This window comes from Ischnura elegans, chromosome 7, assembly GCF_921293095.1.
Source record: "Ischnura elegans chromosome 7, ioIscEleg1.1, whole genome shotgun sequence".
Classification (NCBI taxonomy): domain Eukaryota; kingdom Metazoa; phylum Arthropoda; class Insecta; order Odonata; family Coenagrionidae; genus Ischnura; species Ischnura elegans.
Genome location: NC_060252.1, coordinates 56,160,890 through 56,183,837, shown reverse-complemented (window position 1 = coordinate 56,183,837; position 22,948 = coordinate 56,160,890). Strand labels below are relative to the sequence as shown.

The window sequence follows — 22,948 nt, the reverse complement described above, 5'->3', positions numbered from 1 at the left end:
GCTATGTAAATCCGTGAATCGTTTTTCGACGACACTGTATCACACACAGGACCGCCAAGTGCCACAAGAGAGGGAGGGATAGGAAAAGCAGCAAAAAAAGAGAGAGCAAAAGGAGAAGAGGGAGGGATATAATCTTTAGTGGAATGGAATAGGAAGGTTTTCGGTAGAAGGAGTCGGAGGAGACCGAAATAGAGGTAAAGATTGTGGAAAGAGTAAGGTGGGAGAGGTTCACGGAGGAGCGAGGGGAGGGGGTGGACTGGTTTGGAGGGGAAAGCGTAGGGGAAGGCGAGGATAGGCCAGCGGCTGGCTGTGCAGGTGAAGGTGGATCGTTAGGCAAAGAGTGAGAGACGTTGAGGGGAAGGGCAGAAGTGGAACCTCGAGGAGCAGCGGCGGGAGAGCGGGCAGAGACAGCGGGGAAGTAACGCAAGAGAGGCATTTTGTGGGAAGTGGGACGTAGCTCAGTCTTCGGTGGACCGCGAGGGTGATCCCCTCACGAGCAGCGCGCATTCACAGTTATTCCGCCCTTGTTTTGTTATTTCCTCTCATAATCTACCCATTACGGTCGCAGTTTTCATAAATTCTCATAGTAAATTTATTGATAAACACAACTACAACTAAGGATAAGGAAATACAGACTAATTCGTGTTTATTGGAGGCAAAAACAACATCCATCAATATGGAAGTGTTGCCGGATGACCGGCCGAGGTGGTCCTCCGAGTCCAACGGGTTCGCGCCCTTCCGGAGCAAGGCCGCGAGGCACTCCATGGGCGGCGCCTTCGTCCTCAGCATCAGGGTAGATGCCTCCCACAGCCCCCCAGCTCCCGTGGTGCAGCAACCTCAGCAGCAGAATCCCATCAAGATCATCGTCAACGGGACCGGAGACCGAGGGCCCGCCCATGAGGAGTCCTTCATGGAAAAGGTGGCCGCCGCGAGGCAGGCCGCTATCATAGCGTCCACCCCCACCGTCAAGATAATCTCCACGCTGCCGGCAAAGCCGCGGGAGGAAGTGGTCCTGTCGCAGGTGCAGGTGATGCCCCCGGCGCCAGAGGTGTCCCGTATCCCGGTGGAAGAGCCAAAGCAGGCAAAATCGGAGGCGCCGGACCTCGGACCAGTTGGAATTGACGACGACACCCCGGAGAGATACGTCGTCGTGGACAAGATCCCGGCGACCGTTGTCTCCGAGGTCAGAAAGGGCGGGACTGTGGTGCCAGTGGGGGCAGTGACGTTGGAAATCCCCCCAGCTTCCCCAGAACCGATGGTGACTGACGTTACGGTTGTGTCCGAGGTGCTAAAAGTTCCGAACGGTCATCCGGAACCCGAAGAATCGGTTGAGTCAGTGACATCTACCCCGCTGTACCGTAGCGAGCCCGAGGTATCAATTGAACGAGTGACGGCGACCCCTCAGAAGTCCAGCAAGGATCCCACAGTGTTCATAAAGGCCAAAAGTCCCCCTCTGAGGGTCTGTGCGGTGGAATCTAGGGTATCCCCAGTGCCTCCCAAGTCGCCAGCCGAAAGGCTCACGCCCCCAGTGGTCGAGGAGAGAACTTACGAGGAGAGACTGAGGGTACAGTCGGATGCGGAGGACGATGTGGACGGCAAGATGCACTTCCACCTGACGGTGGAGCGCGGCGAGGTAGCCGACAAGAGTGGAAAGGGGAGCTCTGTTGTGGCGGAGGATAGCGGAGCAGGTGGACTGCTGATGCCAGGGGCTATGGGGGCCATCAGGAGTTCCAACGGAACAGTAAGGGGAGTGAAGAACAGGGTGCGAGCTGGGATTGCGGCCTTCCTGCAGCACGAGACGTCACACGTAAGTTGCAGTCAATCAAATCTCCTCATTAGTAGCATGCATTCGCAAATGCCATGCCATACTGGAAACTTCAGAGCGGTCATTAAAGTCTCCTCAAATATAACACGCATACGTACAAGTAGCAAGCCATGTTGGAGACTTCTGATGGCTATTTACGGAAATTTGGTCATTTAGGTTGTTCCATCATTCATAGCATCACAGAGCAAAACATTTTATATCATCTATCTCTTACTGTCTAATCTTAAATCATAGATAAGCCGATCAAGCATTTTCATAATGTCTTTGTCCAAGTACTACGCCAGGCTAAATACTTAAGAGGGGTATTTATGGAAATTTGCCCAGTAAGGCTGCTAGGCCATTAATAGCATCACATCGCCAGACATTTCATATAATCCATCTCCCACTATCTAATCTTGAATGAAAGATAAGCCGTTCATCATTTTCATTATGTGGCTTTGGCCAAGAACCACGCCGGAGAAAAAACTTCAGAGAGGTATTAATGGCAATTTGGCCATTGTTGTTTTTATGCCATAAATAGCATCATATATATCAAAACATTACAGTACTTGAGGCAGTCTCGAAACACCATATTTTAAATCGTTCAAATGTCATTCTCATAGGAATACATGTCTGAATTTTCTCTTTCATCTTTGTAACCTTAAATGAACGCCATTTTTGTAGATAGTATAAACTAAAAAAAACGAAATTCATATTCAACAAAGGTTCCTATAGCGCCTATCTAAAAGTTAAATTGAATTTTAATACTTTAACCCATAATGCTTTATGGTATGGTCCTTGGGAAGACAATTTCAATAAATTATTCCACGAGGTAGTTATTACTATGGCATTGTAGTATCTTTTCCGGGATTAACTGAAGAATAATCCGACAAAATAATCAATAAAAAGAAATTAAAATATCGTATTGGTGCCAGAAGAAGCATTTATCACACCTCTGCAGCCCACGCCTATCACCTGAATTTTAATTTTCTCTCGGGATGGTGAATTCAAGGACATCTTTCAGGCGCAACGCCAAAAACCTTTGTAATAGTCGGAAACCGTATTTTAACATCAAAACATGAATGATCTTCAACGTATGACAACAAAATAAATATGAAAATAATGTATGTACCAAAAGAGACCATACAAATTATAACCTTAAGAGGCAAGGTTCATAAGTTGCGGCAGTAGGAGCAACATATAAAATTATTTACAACACATATTTCACTCATTTGATGGAATTTCACCGAAACAATCATTTATATTTCAATCTAATTAATGAGTAGAATAAACAATGCTTACAAACAACTTATATAATACTAACGTGTAGCAACAACAACGCTATTTACCATCAATGTATAGCGTACTTCAAAATTCACTAGAAAATGACGACGTAATCCAAAGGTCCAGGACTTCATAAGATAACTACAATAACTGAGAAATGGCAAAATTCGTCATAAATCTAATATTTGGAAACCAGTCATAAATCCAATATTTACTCCCCTTCCTTTGAGGTCATTGACAGAATCATATGTTTTTACGATACCATGGCCTATGATGCGTCTCATATTTACAACGAGTATAGTTCATAGAAAATACTTAACAGAAACTTAGCAGGCTAGTATGCATGAGTAACTAATGCAACACTAACACAAGAAAAGTAAATTTCTCCCATTAGCAATTAAAATAAATAAATAAATATTTTCCCGGAGAATATTAATGCTTCACAAAGGAAGAAGAACTAGAGTAGCTAACTTAGAACAAATACTCCCATTTACACTATGCGTATTTCAGTAAATGGCACTGTTTACTTTCTTCTACGATGATGCAACATTTATGGCACTCACCATGTTCGGAAGAGGTTTGATGAGAAATTGGAAAGATGGAGTGATAGGTATTTGGAAAGGTTTTATGCCTATATATAAACGACAAGTAAATGAAGTTACTAGCCTGAAATAAAATAAATTGATTGGTTAGTAAGAACAGGATGAGTGAAGTGGATATACACGATATTTATATAAATTTTTGCGATTGATAAAACGCAATAAAAGAGAATTAAAGCTACACCAGATGAAGGTACGTACGATAACATCGGTAATAAATACACGTATTAGCATTAAATTTCCCAGAAGTCGATAAACTGTCGATAAAAGTTACGAACTCGAGTCCCTTCAAAAGTAAGGTTAAATTACGGAGTTCAATCACAGGCGGAGGTGCAAAACAAATGCAGGATAATTTTAAATGAATTGCCCATCGAAATCGAGGCACTCTAAAAATCTTAGCAATAATAATTATGAGATACTGCAAAAATAAAAATCGATAAATAAAGGTATGTAACTCTTTGTATTGATTCTCAACCCTGATCGAAAAATCTCTCCGGCCACGGAAGGGTGTGGGTTTAATACCCAGAGGAAAGGACTATATCCGTAACACTTATTACTAGCATTGATAAAAGCTTTGGATTTGACAATTATGAAATTTACCCTTAATTAAGTTACACGAGCCCAGAAAACATCTATTAAAACTCCACCGCTACCGTATAAACAGTAAACCTAATCCACCTGTTTCTTCACGGTGCTAGGGAATATCCAACTCTTTCTCTTCTACATCTACAGAGTACCGTACAAGCCACTACTAGGGTGTAAGGCACGGGGTGATTCATGCAGCACTTATCATAGCCTTAATTAGAAACGCGTTCGCTTGCCGGACAGAGGCCAAGCTCGCAGTACAACGATACGCGGTCAGACCAGAAACTAGGAAAGTGCTAAAGATACGAACATGCTACCATGCAAGTAAAACTATTAGTTAATAATGGAAAATGAAAAGTTAGCGTAGTAACTGATTCCTGCGTGAATCTCATTTACCTGAAACACGTTACCTTTAGAGAATGCATCAATAGATTTACACTAGGTCAGACCAGACACTAAGATAGTGCTAAGGATAAGAATATACTACCAGGAAAATAAAACTATTAATTATCAATAGAATACGAAAATTCAGTAGATTAACTCATTCATACATGAGTTATAACATGCCAAGATAACGATACCAAGGCAACTTTTATCGAAAAAATTATTTTCATAAGTATAATAATTTTATTCTTGTAAAGACGTTCGAGTAGTATTTATCTTAGAGCGTAACACCCCCTACAAAACATATTTACAAGGGAGAACGCCCCTCTTTCCCGGCGGGTATTCTTTACACTCCAGAACCAGGCCCTGACCCTTCCCCCCCAAATCTGATGCTGATTCCTTGGTCGGAGAGAAACCAATAGATGTCTAGCCATGCCTTCATTTTGGCGTAAGGAATAGTTGGAAAAAAAGGATTAGTGAGGTCGTGTGGATGAAAAAAGCTAAAGAGAAGGTGGAATAAGTAAAATTGTAGGGAGCGAAGAAGTTTCGTCAAAGCAGGAGAGATTCGAGGTGTGAGGTTAATATGCAAATTAGAGAGCTGCACTTAAAGTAAATACCTACCATCAATACAAAAGATGTTTCAACCTGGAATACCTTAGAGAGTGGTCGAGGAGACAATTTTAAGTATCTTTGTGCATAAGCATGGGGTCGCAACTCCTTAGTTACTTAGCTACGGAAACATTTTTTCAATGCACTTTGCAGTTACCATGAAAAATATTTTTTTTGGGTAGGCAGCCTTTTCAACATTTTATTTTATACTCTGAATTTTTAAGGTAATTAAATAATTACGGTTGGACGAAAATGTGCTATTACAATTGTCACAAAAACGATTAGTCTTTGAGCATAATAAAACGAGAGTTTTGAACGAATATCAGCGATACGTTTGCGCAATCTCACTCATTTTGAGATTTGAGATCCACGGAATATTGATCCAGTTTTGAAAACTACAAAACCTGGGTCGGATAGAAAATAGAATACTTCTAACCTACGAAAACTACCTCAGTCAGATAGAAAATAAATTAAATCAAAACTTGAAGTTCGCACGTGGTGGAAGGGATCCATATTAATAATGAAAGACATTTTGTTCCTTCCGCAATTTTATAAAAAAAATTTCTATTTTATGACCTGTTTCGGCTATTACACCATTATCAAATACTAATTATAATGATTGATAATGGCGTATTTGATAATGGAGAGACCGGTCATAAAATAATAAAAAAATATAAAATTGTGGAAGACACAAAGTGTCCTTCATTATTAAGATAGAAAGTAGTATATGTCTAGCCGTGGTTTCGCATTTGGCATAAGGGATGGGTGGAAAATAAAGGATTAGGAAAGTTTTTGGGGTAAAAAAAAAACTAGAGGGAAGGTAGATGATATAATGGTAGAATGAGATGGATAGAATGAGGTGTTTGGGCAAAGCAGGGAGGGAAGTGAGATGGATAGAGAAAGAGAGATAGAAAGAGAGAGACACGTGCATGATACCAGTCTTCTCTCTTTCTCTATCTCTCTCGCTCCATCTACCTGTCGGGAGTTGGGAGGATGGGTGAGAGAATGCTGTGGGAGAGGGAAATGGTAAACCTGCTGCTGCCTTCCACTGCTTGCTGCTCTCTTGCGAAAGGAAAAAGACTGGATACCCAACTCCCTCCCTCAGCGAGAGCCGCCTCTTAACCTCCCAACCTCACTGCTCACTTCTCCTCCTCCCTTCTTTCCTTTTAAGAAGAATATCCCCTGAGGGTGCGCCACCTCCAGGGCGCCCTGCCTAAAGTCACAGCAGTTTCGGGAGGAGGAGGTTGGGGAGGAATGCGAGGTGTTGGCGGGCAAGGAGTTGGAGGGAGGGATGGAGGAGAGGGGTATAAGACTGCTGACCGTGGACACGGGGAACGGAAAACTTCGCGCGGTACACTGCAGCGAAACATCTGTCCGCCTAAGATATCTCGATTATTACATTAAGGTAGAACCTGTGCTTCAAAGTACTTCTTTCATTGGATAGATAAACTCCACGGCAACAAGATAAAACGGCTCCATATTTAATTAATTAAAATTAAAAATAATTATCAATCGATCGACATAGCCGCGCAGTACATGAATTATATTCAAAATGAAATAATACTGCGATGCAAAGAATGGCTTTTATATTGACATTGGGTCTCGGAAGAATTTCAAAATTTTCTCTGTAACAGCAATAAAGCTTCATAATTATAAAATTAGGGTTGAATCAAAACAATAAAACTAATGAGCGCTTTTGCTCTTTTAATATAAAAGTTATTTTAGAAAATTTATTGTAAACAATTGCTGACAATGATATGGACAGCACTGTGCACCCGCAAAAAATGTCGTAGTTTCATATCGGTTGGTAACTTTGTTTGTTTGCGCTATCTCAATGAGTTTAGTTGCAATGTGATAATATATTTATTAACTTAATTAGCCAGTGTTCTTAGACTTAAATTATTAATTGCATTCTAGGGCTAAAGTGATGATTTCATTAGGTCAATTTAAAAGCAAATTTGTGCCTAAACGTAAATCTAAGAGCTTGGAGAATCCAAAAAAGTAAAGACTGCCTGCAAAAGATACCTCAAATGTCAAAAAAAAACTGTAGGACTGCGCAATTTCAGGGATATTATGTCGAGCTGTATCTCTTATCTCTCTTAACTACCACAATAATACAACTTTTCACAGCAAAATGTCTAGGAAATTTAGACGTTCTGCATAGCATCTCTCGTCTGTTACACTAATGCACTTTTCAGTGCACAATGCCAAGGAAATTAAGAATTAGGAAATAATATTAAACCTAGGATATTAAATCTGCCGAGGATCTCTATACTGTTACAATTATACAATTTCAATATAGTACCTGGTGATAGATCACCCCCTGCCAAACACCCTAGAGTGGCTCGTAGGGTTTGATGTAGAAAGATTGGGCTATACATTTTCAGCAATTCATATTTTCCTTCAATCAAACCCAAACTTCATTAGACCGCCATCAAATTCCCATTTTATATCATTGCCCACAATGTTCCTCACTGATCAGTTTTTATATCCGAGTAAAAAAATTCAACAATTTTTATTGATACCACTAATGATATCGCAAAAAATCTGTACCGCAATTAAAGCGCAAAAATTAAACTGGTGAATCCCATTCTGCCCATTCAAAATGGATATTGTTTACTTCCACGAATTGAAACCTAAATTCATCGATAGGATTATGGGGGGGAGTTAAATACCTACTTAACTACCCCACTGCCTACGCCAACGGTAGAGTAAAAAAACACGAATTCCTAGAAAAACGGATTGCTTGGAGGTCGAATGTTTTTAACGGTCATTCTGCGCCAAACTCACGTCAGGAAAAGAGTAGAAGTCAGTGCTCCTTCCCGAGAAAGCAAGATTGGGGGCACGTAGGTGTTGCCTTAGGCATGAGCTTGCAAAAAAAATAATGTAGTTTTCTATGAGTAATGATCTGACCATTCCCACATGCAGCTTCCCTTAGTTCATGGCAAGCCTAATGAAACATCAAGGCGCGGTTGCTGGAATAATAGTCATTGTATGATAAGAAGCTGCGAAAGCTCCGAAGAATGATTATTGTTTCTCAAATTTGGTCCCCCTACATGGTGAGCTTCAAGGTTATCCTCCCATTGCTCATCAAGCCCGTTCTCCTCATCGTGCTAACGAATGTCTCTTGAACTTAAGACTAAGATCCCCAACAAAATTTTTCCGCGACTCGAGACCCCTATCTAGTGATGGGAAAATGTCCGTTGAAATCGATTTTAAATCAAAATGGAAAGTTCGACTTTTCAAAAAAATCTAAATTTTACTAAAAATATTGATCAATTTAAAAAATCGATTATTCTATTCAAAAGAAAACAGTTAGTGCAAAATAATGTTTACTTTTCATTCGAAAACTCTCAAAACTCAGTGGTACAAAAAATATACTTAAAATACATACTTGAATTATTAGTAGTACAAATTTGAACATGCACGTACTTTCATTTTAGGCATCACCGCTTGGAACCATTATGTTCACTCTAATTTTTAAGTAACATCATCTGAGTTCGATGCTTTATTGATGATCGAGGGGATACATTACCAATTTACCGCCCTTAAAGATAAGTCCACCGCTCCGGACGGATGACGTTATCGTTGACCGGTAATCACTGGTAGTGACACTGCTGGATCAAGCGAAATGGTTAAAATCGAACGGACGATTGCAAAAGCTTATAAGAAAAAAATGTTCGCTTTCGAGATGGTTTCTACATGAAGACAATGAGAGAAAATGGACGGATGCGGAGAGAAACGATGTTTTATTATGAATACTACCATAAAAGGAGGAATGGCAGAGCACCTTATGCCTAAGAACGAGATGAATAGTCAATAAAAAGAGATAGTTGTATTACACAGGGAAAACTGATGGAAGAGTCTTTGAGGGAGATCAAGAGGTCTGCCTTAGGCATAAGTGAAGGGAATCGTTTGAACTACTGCTCAAAACAGGACAAACATTTCTTGACCAAAGACTGGCATTTCAAAGCCGAACATTTTAATAATGTCTGGGTATTCTCAATCTCCTACCTTAAAGTATTGTGATCCTTTTGTTTTTCATCATCGGAATAATTATAATATAATTATAATAGAATATGTTTATAAATCTGCGAAGAGATCAGGTACAACATATTTATGGTTTTAATTAATACTTTTCATAGCATTGTGATTTAAATACGTGGAATGATAAAATTAAACATTTTATCAGCCCACAAGTCATCGGGATAATGTAGATAGGGATATATGTAAGGCTCCAGTATACCGATTCTAGAATTGTAATAAAATTAATGTATACATACACCTTTATGCCGTCTAGTACTAACTACCCTGGAAGATGATTTTGAGATAAAAAATATTTCCAAACTTTTCATGAAATGAAATGTTGATATTGCTCCTCTCACCTAAAATAAACCTCGAAGACGAAACCGCCCCACGGTAGTGCACACTGCCAAAACAGCGATTTTCATCTTTTTAGTTTATTTTAAGTAACAGAAACAATATCAAAATTTCCTAACATGAAAATTGTGGAAATATTTTTCCGTACAGCATACGTAACATCAATATTCATGTAGTTTTCTACACCTCGGAAATTGAAATCGACCTTAGCGCCATTTAAAAAATCAAAGAATCGGCAAAATTAAATTTTGAAAAGCCATTTGTAATAGGAAGATGTTATTCTATATAAAAACGATGAAGTAAGCAAATCAAAGATTTTGCTCGTAGCGAGATGAAGAGGACGATTGTTTCACCGTTCTCGTAGTTTTTCGCGTATTCTTCTTCACCCTGTCGACCCTAGAAGCTAAACGTTTACGTTTAAACAGTGTTCAACGATTCATTGTTAAAGTTGAATAAACTATAAGTAAAACTATACATTACAGGGCCCTATGGAGATTCGGCAAAATTTCATACTAATGCTTTAGTTTCAGCGTTTTTCCTTTTTTCCCGCCGATATTAGTGCTACTTGGGAGTACAAGGATGTAGTCATCAATGGGAATATGATCCCTTGCCTTTAGTTACCCTCATAATACCTTTCCTTCCGGTCAGAGATGCCGATTCGCGCAGAACAGACACAAATTACAGAGAGGATGAACGGACAACATTTTCCTCCGCCCCTTTTCCTCTTCCACTCCAACCATTTCATAATAAGTTCTCAAAAAAATAACACGATCGTTTAGATGTCGATGCTCTCCACCCGCCGAGAAGCAGCGGCGTCCTTGTTAAACATTTCCCGTCGCGGTGGTTTGGCAAACGATGATTGGTCACATCCTGCGGCGGATTGGTATTTAAATCAGGTACAAAACGCGTCTACTTTCCAAGAACAGGAACCAAGAGCGTATTTCGTTTCCTCGAGGGAAAGAAGGAGTTTGATAAGCGCAAATTTCCACTGAAAGCTAGTCGAAGAAAAATGCAATTCCAAGCACATGAAAATCTGAAAATTTCTATTTCTTTTGGCCCCAAACTAATATAAATATACAGGGAATTTCAGGAGGAATCCGCAGTACTTAATGAGGTGGTGAGAGAGACGATTTCAAGCTTCTTTGTTCGTAAACATGGCTTCGCAACTCCTTATTTACTGTGATATTACCACGTAAACATTTTTTTGTTGCACTTTGCATTTATAGGATGGACGTTTCTGGCCCCTTATTACTCTGAATGACCAAATGCTAATCCTTTCAAAACTACCCAAGTCTAATGAAAAAAGCTAGCAGAATATCAATTAGGTAACCTTTTAACCATTAAGTCTTTGGCGCATAGATTTTTAGTGTAATATAGCAAATATATTGATGAAAAAAAACTAAAATTTGCTAGGCTAAAATATTATTTACCATCTATCACAAATATAGGCTGTTTCAGGAGGAATCTGTAATATTTCTGGAGGCGGTAGGGGAGACAACTTTAGGCATTTTTAATCCATAAACATGGGGTCGAACGCCATAGTTAAGGCAACGGATTTTGGATGCACCTTCCAGTTACCATGAAAACGGTTTCTCTTCGGTATTTCGAGATTTAATTTTATAATTTGGATTTTTGGGCATAAAATAACTAAGGTTGGACGAAAGTGTGCGATTATAAATGTCTGAAACAATTAATTTAACAATAATTATTTGAGCTTAATTAAACGAGAGCTGTGAAGCAGTATCAGCAATACGATTGCGCAATCTATTTGCCATTTTGTGTTGCTGTAATTAAGAGTTATTTACCGTTTGGTGTACTACAGGATCAATAGATATTTTTATACTGTTTAAAACTTTAAACTTCTGATGATAGTAGTCACTAAATATAATAAATGTTTAAATGTCACAGCAACAAAAAATACCTACCTGAAAGCACGAGAAAATCCAAACGCAAAATATGTGTATTAGAATGATACCTCATAGAATGCATTACATCGTGCCTCATTCATCAACAAGCCTTTTTTATTGCCATAAGCTAACTTCCATCAAATAATGTTAATTCTGCAATGGCTAATTATCAGGATGGCATTATAGGGAGAGAACAATGATCGGTTACAAAATTAAAAAAAACTTCAGGTGACACCAATCACCATTATAATTTTTCAAATGTCACAACACAACCACACACCTTAAATCATGATGAAGTCCTATTACATATAGTATAGGTCATAGTAATGCTTCATAAAATGCATTTTGCTAGTGCCTGATTTATCAACAAGCCTTTTTTCTCGCCTCAAGCTAAGTTCTATCAAGTAATAATTGTAATTTTTCCAAAACTAATTAGCAGGAAGAGTATTATAGGGAGAGAGCAATGCCCGTTACTGAAATCAGCAAAACTTCTGATGACACTAGTCTCTGAAAATTAAAAAATTAAGTATCACAACACAACTACATGGCATAAAATTATGAGCAAATGCATTTATATAAAGTTAATGTAACAGTAATGCTTCTTAGAATGTATTTTAATGGCACGTCATTCATCAACAAGTCTTTTTTTCTTGCCGCAAGCTAGGCTCCACCAAATAATGGTAATATTGCAAAAGCTAATTAGCTGGTTTGTATTATAGGGAGAGAACAATGACCGGTTACAAAATTCAACGGATTTGGAATTCCTCCGAGAGATAGAAAGAGGTGCTGGAACTAATCGGATGACCCCTAAATCAAACGGGATGACTAACGCGCCAGAATGCCGCGCGAACGTTTCCTCCGAGCATTTCGTTATTTTTTTGTTCGTTCTACGCTGGACCAAAGGACGACTCAACCTGGGAGTCAACGCACTTTCTTCTGAGAAGACCTCTCCGTGTTTTTGTTCGCCTCTGATCCTCCACTTCCTCCCAACGCACACTATGAAACCGCAGCAGAGTGGAGGATAGGCTCTTTAGAGGACGTTATTAACGACTCTCTTTCTCCTTCCGAGGGCTTACGTTTTTTTGCAGCTTAAGGTTCAAATGGATACTGATAGTCTTTCACACTTTCGATCCTTATGCATCCGTGAAACTCTATTTGAAGAATATTGTTTCCCTCGGAATAAATGTAATAATCCTGTCGGATTATTTTATTTATGCCGAGGTAAATAGCTTTCGCTGATATCACTGCAGACTGATTGAATGCATACTGTTTCCATGGTTTCCAGATCGAGAAAAAATTTATTACCATGAAGAATCTTCGCCATAAATGATAAAAGTATGCATTGATGGAAAATATTACGATATACTTTTTTGTTATTACCTTTGTATTGAATATTTCATAAAACAATACGCAAACCACATTAAATTGATGTTGCTCACGCAATTGAAGACATAACAAGTTTAGTGCAGGCATTCTATTGTCTTGGCGTCAAATGGAAATGCAAGCGTTATAGGGATATCATTCTAATAGTTCTACTGTTTATCAACCAACCATGTTTATATTTACTTTACCAGTCATATAGTAATTACGTTATCATACTTAGTTAAGTCATGCGTAAGAATTACATCGTTGAACACCAAGGTGCATAGTATATTAGGATAACGTAGGCTTTTACTTACTGCAAACTTATTATAAATTTCAATGTGCTCAATTTGAACTGACATCCACACAAGTTGGCAAATTAGTGCTAAAATCTTAGAACCGCATGAATTAGACAAGACTTAAATTGTTACTTCGATTCATATACATTGTGATCTAGGTAATCCGACACATATGCAGTCGTGGCATAGCCGGGTAATAGAAAACGCCGGATTATTGGAAAACGTACAGGAAACAAGCACGATGCACAAAAATCTTTTTAAGGTATAATTTTGCGGATAAATAAATATATTGACGCCAAATCCCAAAACTGCGTAGGGTGTGAGTCGAGATAGGTAACCAAATTACAAGTACTTACTATGTATTGAAAAAATGTTTATTAAAAACTGACGAAATTACATTAGCCGAGGGGAGGTCGCCAGGCCAGCACGCCGGATTACCGGACGTGTCGGATTACCGCAAGGCCGGATTACAGAGAATGCACTGTGCTGCTTTGTTTTTTGCTACATACCAACATGCATTTCATGAAGGACTAAAAAATGCACGTAAATTCTTTCAAGCCATAAGAGTTATTTTGCGGCATAGATACTAGATAGACAGATTGCGGCATTGATATAAGAAACTTATTTATCATCAACTGACTTTAACTACGGTCATAGACCCAGAAATAAAAAAATTGCCTTACGTTAGGTAAAGTATAAAAAATATCATCTTGCACACCTCTACACGCTTGAGTAGCCTTTCGTATTAAGTAGGCTATAAAATTTTAGAGGGAAAGAACTGGTAGATTACATTCCGCACCGAGAATATTGGAATTCAATTCGGAGTGGAAGATCACTTCGGGAATTACATAACACGACAGATATTGTTACAATCAACTTTTCAACGACCCCGATCCGACTTCCTAATTATCACCTACTATATCCTCGAAATTAAAAATCAAATATACGTTACCTATATACGTTCGATGATCGGCGACCGTGGATCTATTCCTAAAACTTTGTGTTGGCCCATGGCTTATAATATACCTTCACCCAAAGCAAACTATTGGTAACAAACGTTTTCGTTCGGTAGCCAGTAGACCGAAGTATACCGTCAATTTGAGCAACCCCATATTAAATATGGGAGTGAGGTATTGGACTTGATTGATTCATGCATAAATTATGAATCTAAATCATAACTGTAGTGCTAATGCTAATATAAATTATTAATGTCCAGATCTAGTGAAAATGTACGGGAAAAATCATATAAAATTATTAAATATAAGGAAAGAGAATACCTAAATAAATATGAACTTACTACCATTTTACCAAGTAAGAGTGCACTAGCGGACAGATGTTTTCCAAAACGCCACCCAAAGTAGAAATTTCACATCCTAAGAACTGCTCAGCTCGGGCTACTAAATGAGCAACAGCTTATAATAGAATTTTAGAATTTATCATGAATGTTCACAAATAATATATCAGAGGTCTGTAAACAAGTCTTAGCATAGGTTCATATCATAATGGGTTACTGGATACCTTCTAAATATTACGGAAAATTTACTCGAATAACTTTTTTACGCCATGCATTTTTTTCAGTATCACAAATAATGGAAAGTATTTTTATTTGCACTTAAATAAGGATGAGTCTATTCCACTAATTTTCGATTCCGATTCCAATTCTTTCAAATTGATACTCGACTCCGATTCTATCTAATCCCATTCATGCTACCAGGTGGGATATTGATTTGTCAAGAGCATTGCTGTCGTTAAAGTTTAAGAATTAAATGGAATAAAATAGGAAGGAAAATTAAGTGGCCCAAAAAGTATATTTATTAAAAACAGCGAATTAGTATTTATAATAGCAATATACACTCAGCTTTAATAAAATAATAAACACTTAAACTATATATGACATAAATTGTTAGCTTAATAATGTAAAGTTCATAATCGTTCAGGGGTGTCTCATCCTTCATGCCCCAAGCTTATAGTCTATTTGCAATATATTTATCTTCCTGGAATCGATGAAATCGGAATCGACCTTAAGCGATCGATTCTCGATTCCGATTCCATGCCCGAGAATCGGAGGAATCGAGAATCGACATAAGGGATCGACCCCTCCCCACTCTTAAGATATTATTTGTATGTAATTTGTAAATGGGAAACTATAGTTTACAAATTTTGAAATTTATAAATCTCACATTTACAAATTATGAACCGATAACGTCAACAATCAGAGTAATGAGTGAAAAAACAGCTTCATCACCCAGTCCGTAAGCATTAGCGGTTCTGAGATGGTAATAATCGTGGCCTGTGAGTAGCACATAAAATGCATACAGTACAAACCTAATTCAAGAGCAAATAAAATCGCATGAAGTACTTTTATTTGCACTTAAATTAGTCTCCCAATCACAAATTTTGAACCGAAAACGACAACAAACAGAGCAATGATTGAAAAAAAGGCTTCATCACATAGGCTGTAAACTTCAGCGGTGCTGAGATGGTAAAGAAATTGGGGTCTGGGAGTAGCAAGTACATAAAATACACGAAGGACAGCCCCGCACAATTTATCGACTGCCTCCGACGAAGAAGGAAAACAATTTGACAACGAAAGACCGCGGCGAAAGTTGAGTCGTAAAAATTGATATCTCGCGGACGCCCGCTATCCCCAAGCTGCTCCGCTGCGGATTCGAGAAAATCTCCCCCTCCCACCTCCAGACTTTCGCTGCCTCGACGAATTTCTTGCGACGGACGCCACGTCACGTCCCACGAGCTTTCTGCGACCGCGCGCCGCTGATAAGGGCCGAGATCAGAGGAGGACAAAAGGGGGCGCGTCGCTGCTCCATTGTTTTCCCGTCCCGTGCATCCGTCTGCTTCATAACTCTCCTGCCAACGCGAGAGCTTCTTGCCTACTCCTCTCCGACCCTCCAATCTGCCCACGTAGCGAGGCTAATGCACGCACCAACCCACCCTATACCCTTCCAACCCTAGTCCGTTTCACTTTCTTCGACCTCCGCCGTGGCTGCGTGATTCCACACGCAAGTATACTTGCTAGCATATTACCGAGGGGACCGCATAGAAGCGGTCCGATTCCATCCATAGAAGGGTGATTACTGTTGCCACTTCGGTCACATTTTAATCGGCTTTCAAAAACGTCCGGGGCGCGGTGATGAGTGCAATGCGATCCAGTTTTTTTCCATTATTTTTCAGGATAATATATACTATTGCGAGGAATAGCACTGAAAAGTTATGAATTTGATAAATAACGTCATCATGAATGTGAATTGTGAATTTTGGTTAACACCCCTAATTATACCTTATTTCCTCGTGAAACTCGGATCAATTTGTCCATCAGCGACGCGAGTGGCGACTTTTGTAAACCCATTTAAATGCAATGGTGACAACACATTTTGAGGCAGACTTGAGGATTGTTTTCCCGTCCCGTGCATCCGTCTGCTTCATAACTCTCCTGCCACCGCGAGAGCTTCTTGCCTACGACCCATCTATCTGCCCACGTAGTAAGGCTAACGCACGTACCAACCCACCCTTAACCCTTCCAACCCTCTCCCGTTTCACTTTCTTCGCACACCCCCGTGCTTCTTGGTTTCAACGCATATGTATACTTGCATACATATTTCACTGGGAATGACAGACGAATGAGGGCAGTATATTACATTGAAGTTTGATCCTAAATTAACAAGTAAAATTAGATACTCTATTATATTCATACATGTAGTGCCTTCAGCCAAGCGAGCGCAATGCTAGCGAGCTTTATAGTCGAAGAATGGATATGTAATTCTTACAGTGCGCTTACATGTTTATGTGTCTTTCATACATGCTGCAATTATGTACATTGCTGATTTTCTTAGCGGTTTCTCACATTGATTAAAAAATCTACTATAGTAATGATGAATACAAAATGTGGGTGCTTCGCGTATTTTAACTTGATCGAGGTTTTAAGTTTCGAACGATAAGTTTCGAAGTCCAAAAATGCAATTAATGGGTGCGTTAAGTCCTCAGAGCAGATTACCGCTACTCACCAGCTTATCGCTTGATCTATATTTTATTTAAGATGTTTTACACAATTTAATATTTAAATTAAAACTTTTATCGCGAGAAACGGTGATATGAAAACATTCGCAAAATCCGTTCACTCTCCTTCCTCGGGACCGATTTATTTCAGATCAATAGGCGCACTTATTTGTTAAAAATGTCTTCTATCGAGATGGCAATATGAACTATATCTCGGTGAGACGATTTCAGTACAATGAAAAAAGTTCTCAAATGACACTTTATAGAATAGAGAAGCAGGGAAAAGGCAAGGCATCAGAGTACACATAATATAAAGTGTTTTTAATAGAAAATAAATATTTTTCATGGGTTGAAGGAATGAAATAACGATTTGTGAATTGATTTAAGTATTTTCCCTGCATTTAGGTATAAAAAGCCAAACTTCTGAAAGAGCAGAGCACTGAGTCAAAACATGTGACGAAAAGCTATCATATGGAAAACACGCAAGGACTCCTGAAGTTAAGGTATAACGCTGAGGTAACCGCCCGTCGACAATTATTCTTTGTTGCGCGCCCATAATACCGTCAAATATATATTCCACAGCAATCTTATGAATAAAGGAGGGAAGAAGGCCACTAAATTATGTTAAATTATGAAGCACTAATGGAGCGATGGGGTAGATAGAACAATGCAACCCCTGAGGCATACCCCTTTCTACCAGAGAACCCCTGCCTACGCTGTGTAGGTATCCCCAAACACAATCACAACTTTCTCACCCACGGCTTGCGCAGCGAGGAATGCCAGAATACTGACGTATCAATCCCATAAGCCAACCTTTTTCCGTGGCAGCAACAGAGGAAACCCATTAATTTTTCTTAGGATGAAGGGATTAAATAACAAAATATTAATTGAATTAGTATTACCCTAGCCTTAAAGGTATGTAAAGTAAAATAACTCCTCAAAAGTGAAGGTAAAATAATTACCTCAAGTAGAAAGTACTAAATCGAAAAAGGTGATGAAAAACATCACAAGGCAAGCATGCAAGCACTACTGTTGTTAAGTAACTTTGAGGCAACCGCCCTTCGACAATTATGCTTTGTTGCACGGTCATAATAACGTTAATTATTCTAAGGAAATCTTATGAATAAAGGAAGACACTAAATTATGTTATGAAGCGCTGATGAAGTGACGAAGGGGGAGAACAATGCATACTCCTTCTTCAAGAGAATACCTGCCTACATGCGGTATCCCCAAGCACAATCACAACTTTCTCACCCACGGCTTGCGCAGCGAGGAATGCTTGAATACTGACGTATTACCTCCATGAGCCAACCTTTACCCGTGGCGACAACAGAGAAAACCCATTCTGCATCCCACCATATGTCCATTGTGGCTCCTCTTAACAGGGACGCCCCCCTTATTATCGTCCCAAGGACGACGAAAGTGTTATTTCGCCCCCGCCAATGCCGCGCGCTGCGAAACGTCCCTCTGTTAGGTACCTCAACGGGTCCCGTCTGTCATTTGTTCGCGTCCCGTTGCTCCGGGCATCGCCCACGTGTGCGACATACACCTACGCCCAATGATTGTTCACGTCGTGCACAACGCCCAGTATATATACCCACTCTTCATTTTCAGTCCCAACCACCCACTCTCCAAGAGCCATCCGCTCCGAACTGGCATGCAGACGGCGACGCCGGGCTATCGTCGCTTTTTTTTTATTCTTCCATAATGTTGTCGCGGAAATTCTTCGGCACTCCATCCACACCTGGTGGAATAAATCATTTTTTACCGCATAATGTTTGGTCCTTTCCGGTCCAAACCTTCAGAAGAGTAGTGTACATATGGAAAGAGCAATCACGTACCACGAGAATTCTATTCCCAATGGCTTTGTATTTTGACAAAGTTGGGAGAAATAAAGGAAGGACTTCACAGTCGATGATACATTAATATATTACAGATTCAAAAATTAAAGTTTTAATTAACGTAAAAATTAACATATATTTTTGTATCTATCATGTCGCCATTCCACGAACTCGCAATTCTCGCAACTCGCGAACCATTGATTTATAGATAAATAATTATTTTCTGATCGGTGTCACTTCAAAAGTTTTCAATCATTACGCACTGACGGAAGCCATAATGGCGGCAACGCATTGCAAGGAGGAAAGCCAACAGAGCCCAATTCTGCCGCTTGAGTTTCTAATTAACGAAATATCATTAAAACAGTAACGTATACTAACCAAGCTGTGTCAATAAAAACTATTGGATATCCTTTTGTACTTGCAGTGGAGTAGGAAATTAGCTGTCATTCTCGAATAGTTAATTTATCTTAAATAAAAACATCCTTCTTTTTCATTCGCGACCACGAGGCACTCAATGTAGGCAAGCAACGCTATCAACAATTCAGTGTACTTACTATCCAAAAGCATGGTCGACGGTACAAGTTTTTCAGGAGATCCCAGTCTGCCGATTTAAATTCGATACTTGTTAACATTATCATTAAATGACAATTAAAACCGGAAGGCGCTTAAGTTCTTGATTCAATTGGAATGGTTTCTCTGTACTCGAATGACCTTAGCCACCTCCGCTAAGGTATCAAGATTTTCAACATTTGGAGAAAGCTTGGAACTAATTTCCGGAAATTTTGATAAAACAATATTGCATATTTAACACCATAAACTTCACTTTCCGAGTCATCAATGAAATCAAGCAATAATATATTAAACCCGGGTGAATCCTTCCGACACACCCAAAAAAATGCGAATCGAGATGGAAGATGGGCCATGGAAAGAAACTGATCTCCCTTAGTCGAGGGTGAGCTTTATTCTCACCTATCCAAACCAACCTCCGGAGCTCCGGATTGAATAACCGAGTTAGTATGATTACATTAATTGGCAATCTTCAAGGTCACATTAACTTTCAAGTAAACAATTATGTTTAACAACAAATATTTTTAAGACTACCAACCATACAGTGCCTAAAATTTACAGTTATATGCACAGGTGGAAATTAAATATCGACACTTACAAATATTGAATAGCTGAATGAGTTTGATTACATAAATTGACGATGCTCAAGGACACACTTAACTTACCTGGAAACCGGATTTTATAAATACGACTCGGAGTTTCAAAACACATGTAATCGAATTAAAATCCTCCATTCTTATTATACCTCACTTTTCAAAAAGTATTTTTGGGGATACCAATTAAACAGTGTCTAACATTTGCAGTCGCATGGACAAGTAGAAATGAACTCTCTTCACTGACTAATCTTACGGTTGGAAATTTAAAGTTCATATCAGTCACACTGCGAATCCACATAAACTTTGTTGACTCGACACAACTCAGCCACACTCAAGTTCCCTGACCTCAGTTTAGAGCGATATATTTCATCCAGCAGTTTCCTGGAGGAAATCTCCAAGGCAGCGTCAGACGACCTTTTGCGCGGCCGCGGATGCATTCCTCTCCCGAAGATGAGACAACGCTCGCCCACACACATTCTTCTCTCCCCGCCGTTCCACAAATGAAGACATCAATCCCTTTACAGCTGCAACTTCTCGCTGCATTATTCACTTAGTAAACGAGAAATTACAGAACCTTGCACGTTTTATACAAATATGGAAAGGACAATAGTCAGATATCAGCTGAAATCAACAAAAGGAGGAGTAAAGGCCGTTTTACACGAAGCACGTCATTGCGCTATCTGACATATACACGAAGGTGCAATCAAAATTGCGTCGCGTAAAGCGGTGAATTTCTAGAACACGTGCGATAATGCGTGGCTGCGAGACGGCAATTACCTGCTCTAATTACAAGCTCGCATTCTCGCAATTTCAACATGTTTTCAGAGATAACGTACTCAATGACGGGCCCCGTGTAAAATGGCCTTAAGGAATTGGTATGCAGCAAAATAGAGGAGGCTATAGCAAAGTGATTGATCCACGATAGGGACAAGGTGGGGGGGCTAGGTGGGGACCTTGGTGGGTAACCTCCCAGCAGTTGTGGAAGTCCGAACAAAATTACCATTTTCTAGCGAGGATTGGATAACCTAGAGGGGGCTATAACCTCCCCCTGGCCCCCTTCTGGATCCTCTACAGGGATAGGACAAACATTAAGCTAGTAAAACAAAAGCCTGAAAAGGTGAAAGAGGTTTCATACCTTGGAAGTCGATTCAACAAAAATGGATTCAGCTAGAAATAAAAAGCAATTAGAATAGCGCGTTTTTTTTTCAATAACACAATCACTGGAAAATCTAGAACGAAAAGAATGTTTTGGTCACTATCCGACGATGAACAGTTAGAGGAGCATATTTTGAACATGTCACGAAAATTTAATCCACCCAACTTCGTTCCTCAGTTCCTTCGTTCCTCCACAACCTTTCGACTCAACCTGGCCCTCCCCACTAATTTTTAAAATATGATAAATACGGGGGTGTTTCAGTAGGAATCTGCAATTCTTCAGGAAAAGGTAGAGGAGAAAAGTTTAAGCATTTTTTTTCCACGACGCAAAATTTTTTTTCTTTGAGCTTAATTAAACGAGAGCTTTGAGGGACTGTCAACAATACGATGGCACAATCACATCCATTTTGAGATTAATTCTTTCAGAGAACTGTAATTGCGAATTTTCGTACAACCTTAATTATTTTGTGCCCTTAAAAATCCAGCGTATTATATAAAATGTCGAAAAGACTGGATACCCAAGAAAAGCTGATTTCATGGCAACCGCAAAAAGCATCTAAAAATGTTTGCGTCGCCATAGCTCAGTACGGAACTAGGAATTCGCGACCCCATTTTTCGGATAGAAAATAGTTAGACAGTTAATTTGTTAAATTTAATAGAAAATGATTAAGAAAATAGTTAGTTGATTATGCCTACCATCTTTTGAAGTATAGCAGATTCCTCCTGAAACAACATGCGTACTGAAAAGGTTAGAAATCATCCTGGAGTTGGATGTTAAGCTAGAAAAAAATAGGATGACAAATGCATAATGACATGAAACGCTTGACGCTAACGAAGATAATCAAATTGATAACGTATAAAGGCCAAATCATCGACTCCGATAAAATGTTTTCATCGCAGTGCACATCACAGACTTCAAATGGGAATGCCGATAAATGACGCTAACGTTCTAAAGAAAATCTTATCGCATATGTCTAATCTATAAACCTTCATCGAACACAGAGAAATTTTAATGCAGACAGAACGGCTAATTCAATCTTGATTATAGCTGATAACTTCAGGCTTAACTTTGTGTCACTTTTCCATTACGGGAATTAAAATAATCAACTTTATATCAATAATGTATTTTTTTAAAGCACGACTCGAGATTCATAGCATGTGAAGTAACTGAAGATGTAAGATTATTACGCCTGAAGATGAAACTATAATATGAAATGTCGTGCTTTTTTAAATATACTATTTGAGCCAAGCAAAGTTAATTATTCTATTCTCCATAAATCTTAGTTATCTATGGCATTTTTCTGCGCTGATTACTTTTGTAAGAACTTTAGCGGAAAATTTTCAATGAAAGGAATATGTTCTAGAAATTAGTAGCTATCGGTTGCTGTTTCCAAGCAACAAGAGGGTAGTTTCCTTCATCAAATAAAACGAAATGCATTGATTGTAATTTTTTACCCACCATCAGTGTATTCATTATATACAAACTAGCTGACCCGGCGAACTTCGTACCGCCTAACATTCAATGAACTTACAGTTTAGTTGCACCATTTATAAATAAAGAGCGG

The 22,948-nt window shown here is 39.2% G+C and overlaps 1 protein-coding gene across 1 annotated transcript in view; it reads left to right on the top strand.

Annotated features, from left to right (window-relative positions):
• Window positions 1-348: 348 nt before the first annotated feature.
• The window catches only part of LOC124162266, a 116,781-nt gene continuing 94,181 nt past the window's right edge, over window positions 349-22,948 (top strand). Inside the window, exon 1 of the mRNA XM_046538738.1 lies at window positions 349-1,807. Coding sequence (XP_046394694.1) covers window positions 677-1,807 — 1,131 coding nt within the window. The 5' untranslated portion in view covers window positions 349-676. The remainder of the gene's footprint in view (window positions 1,808-22,948) is intronic.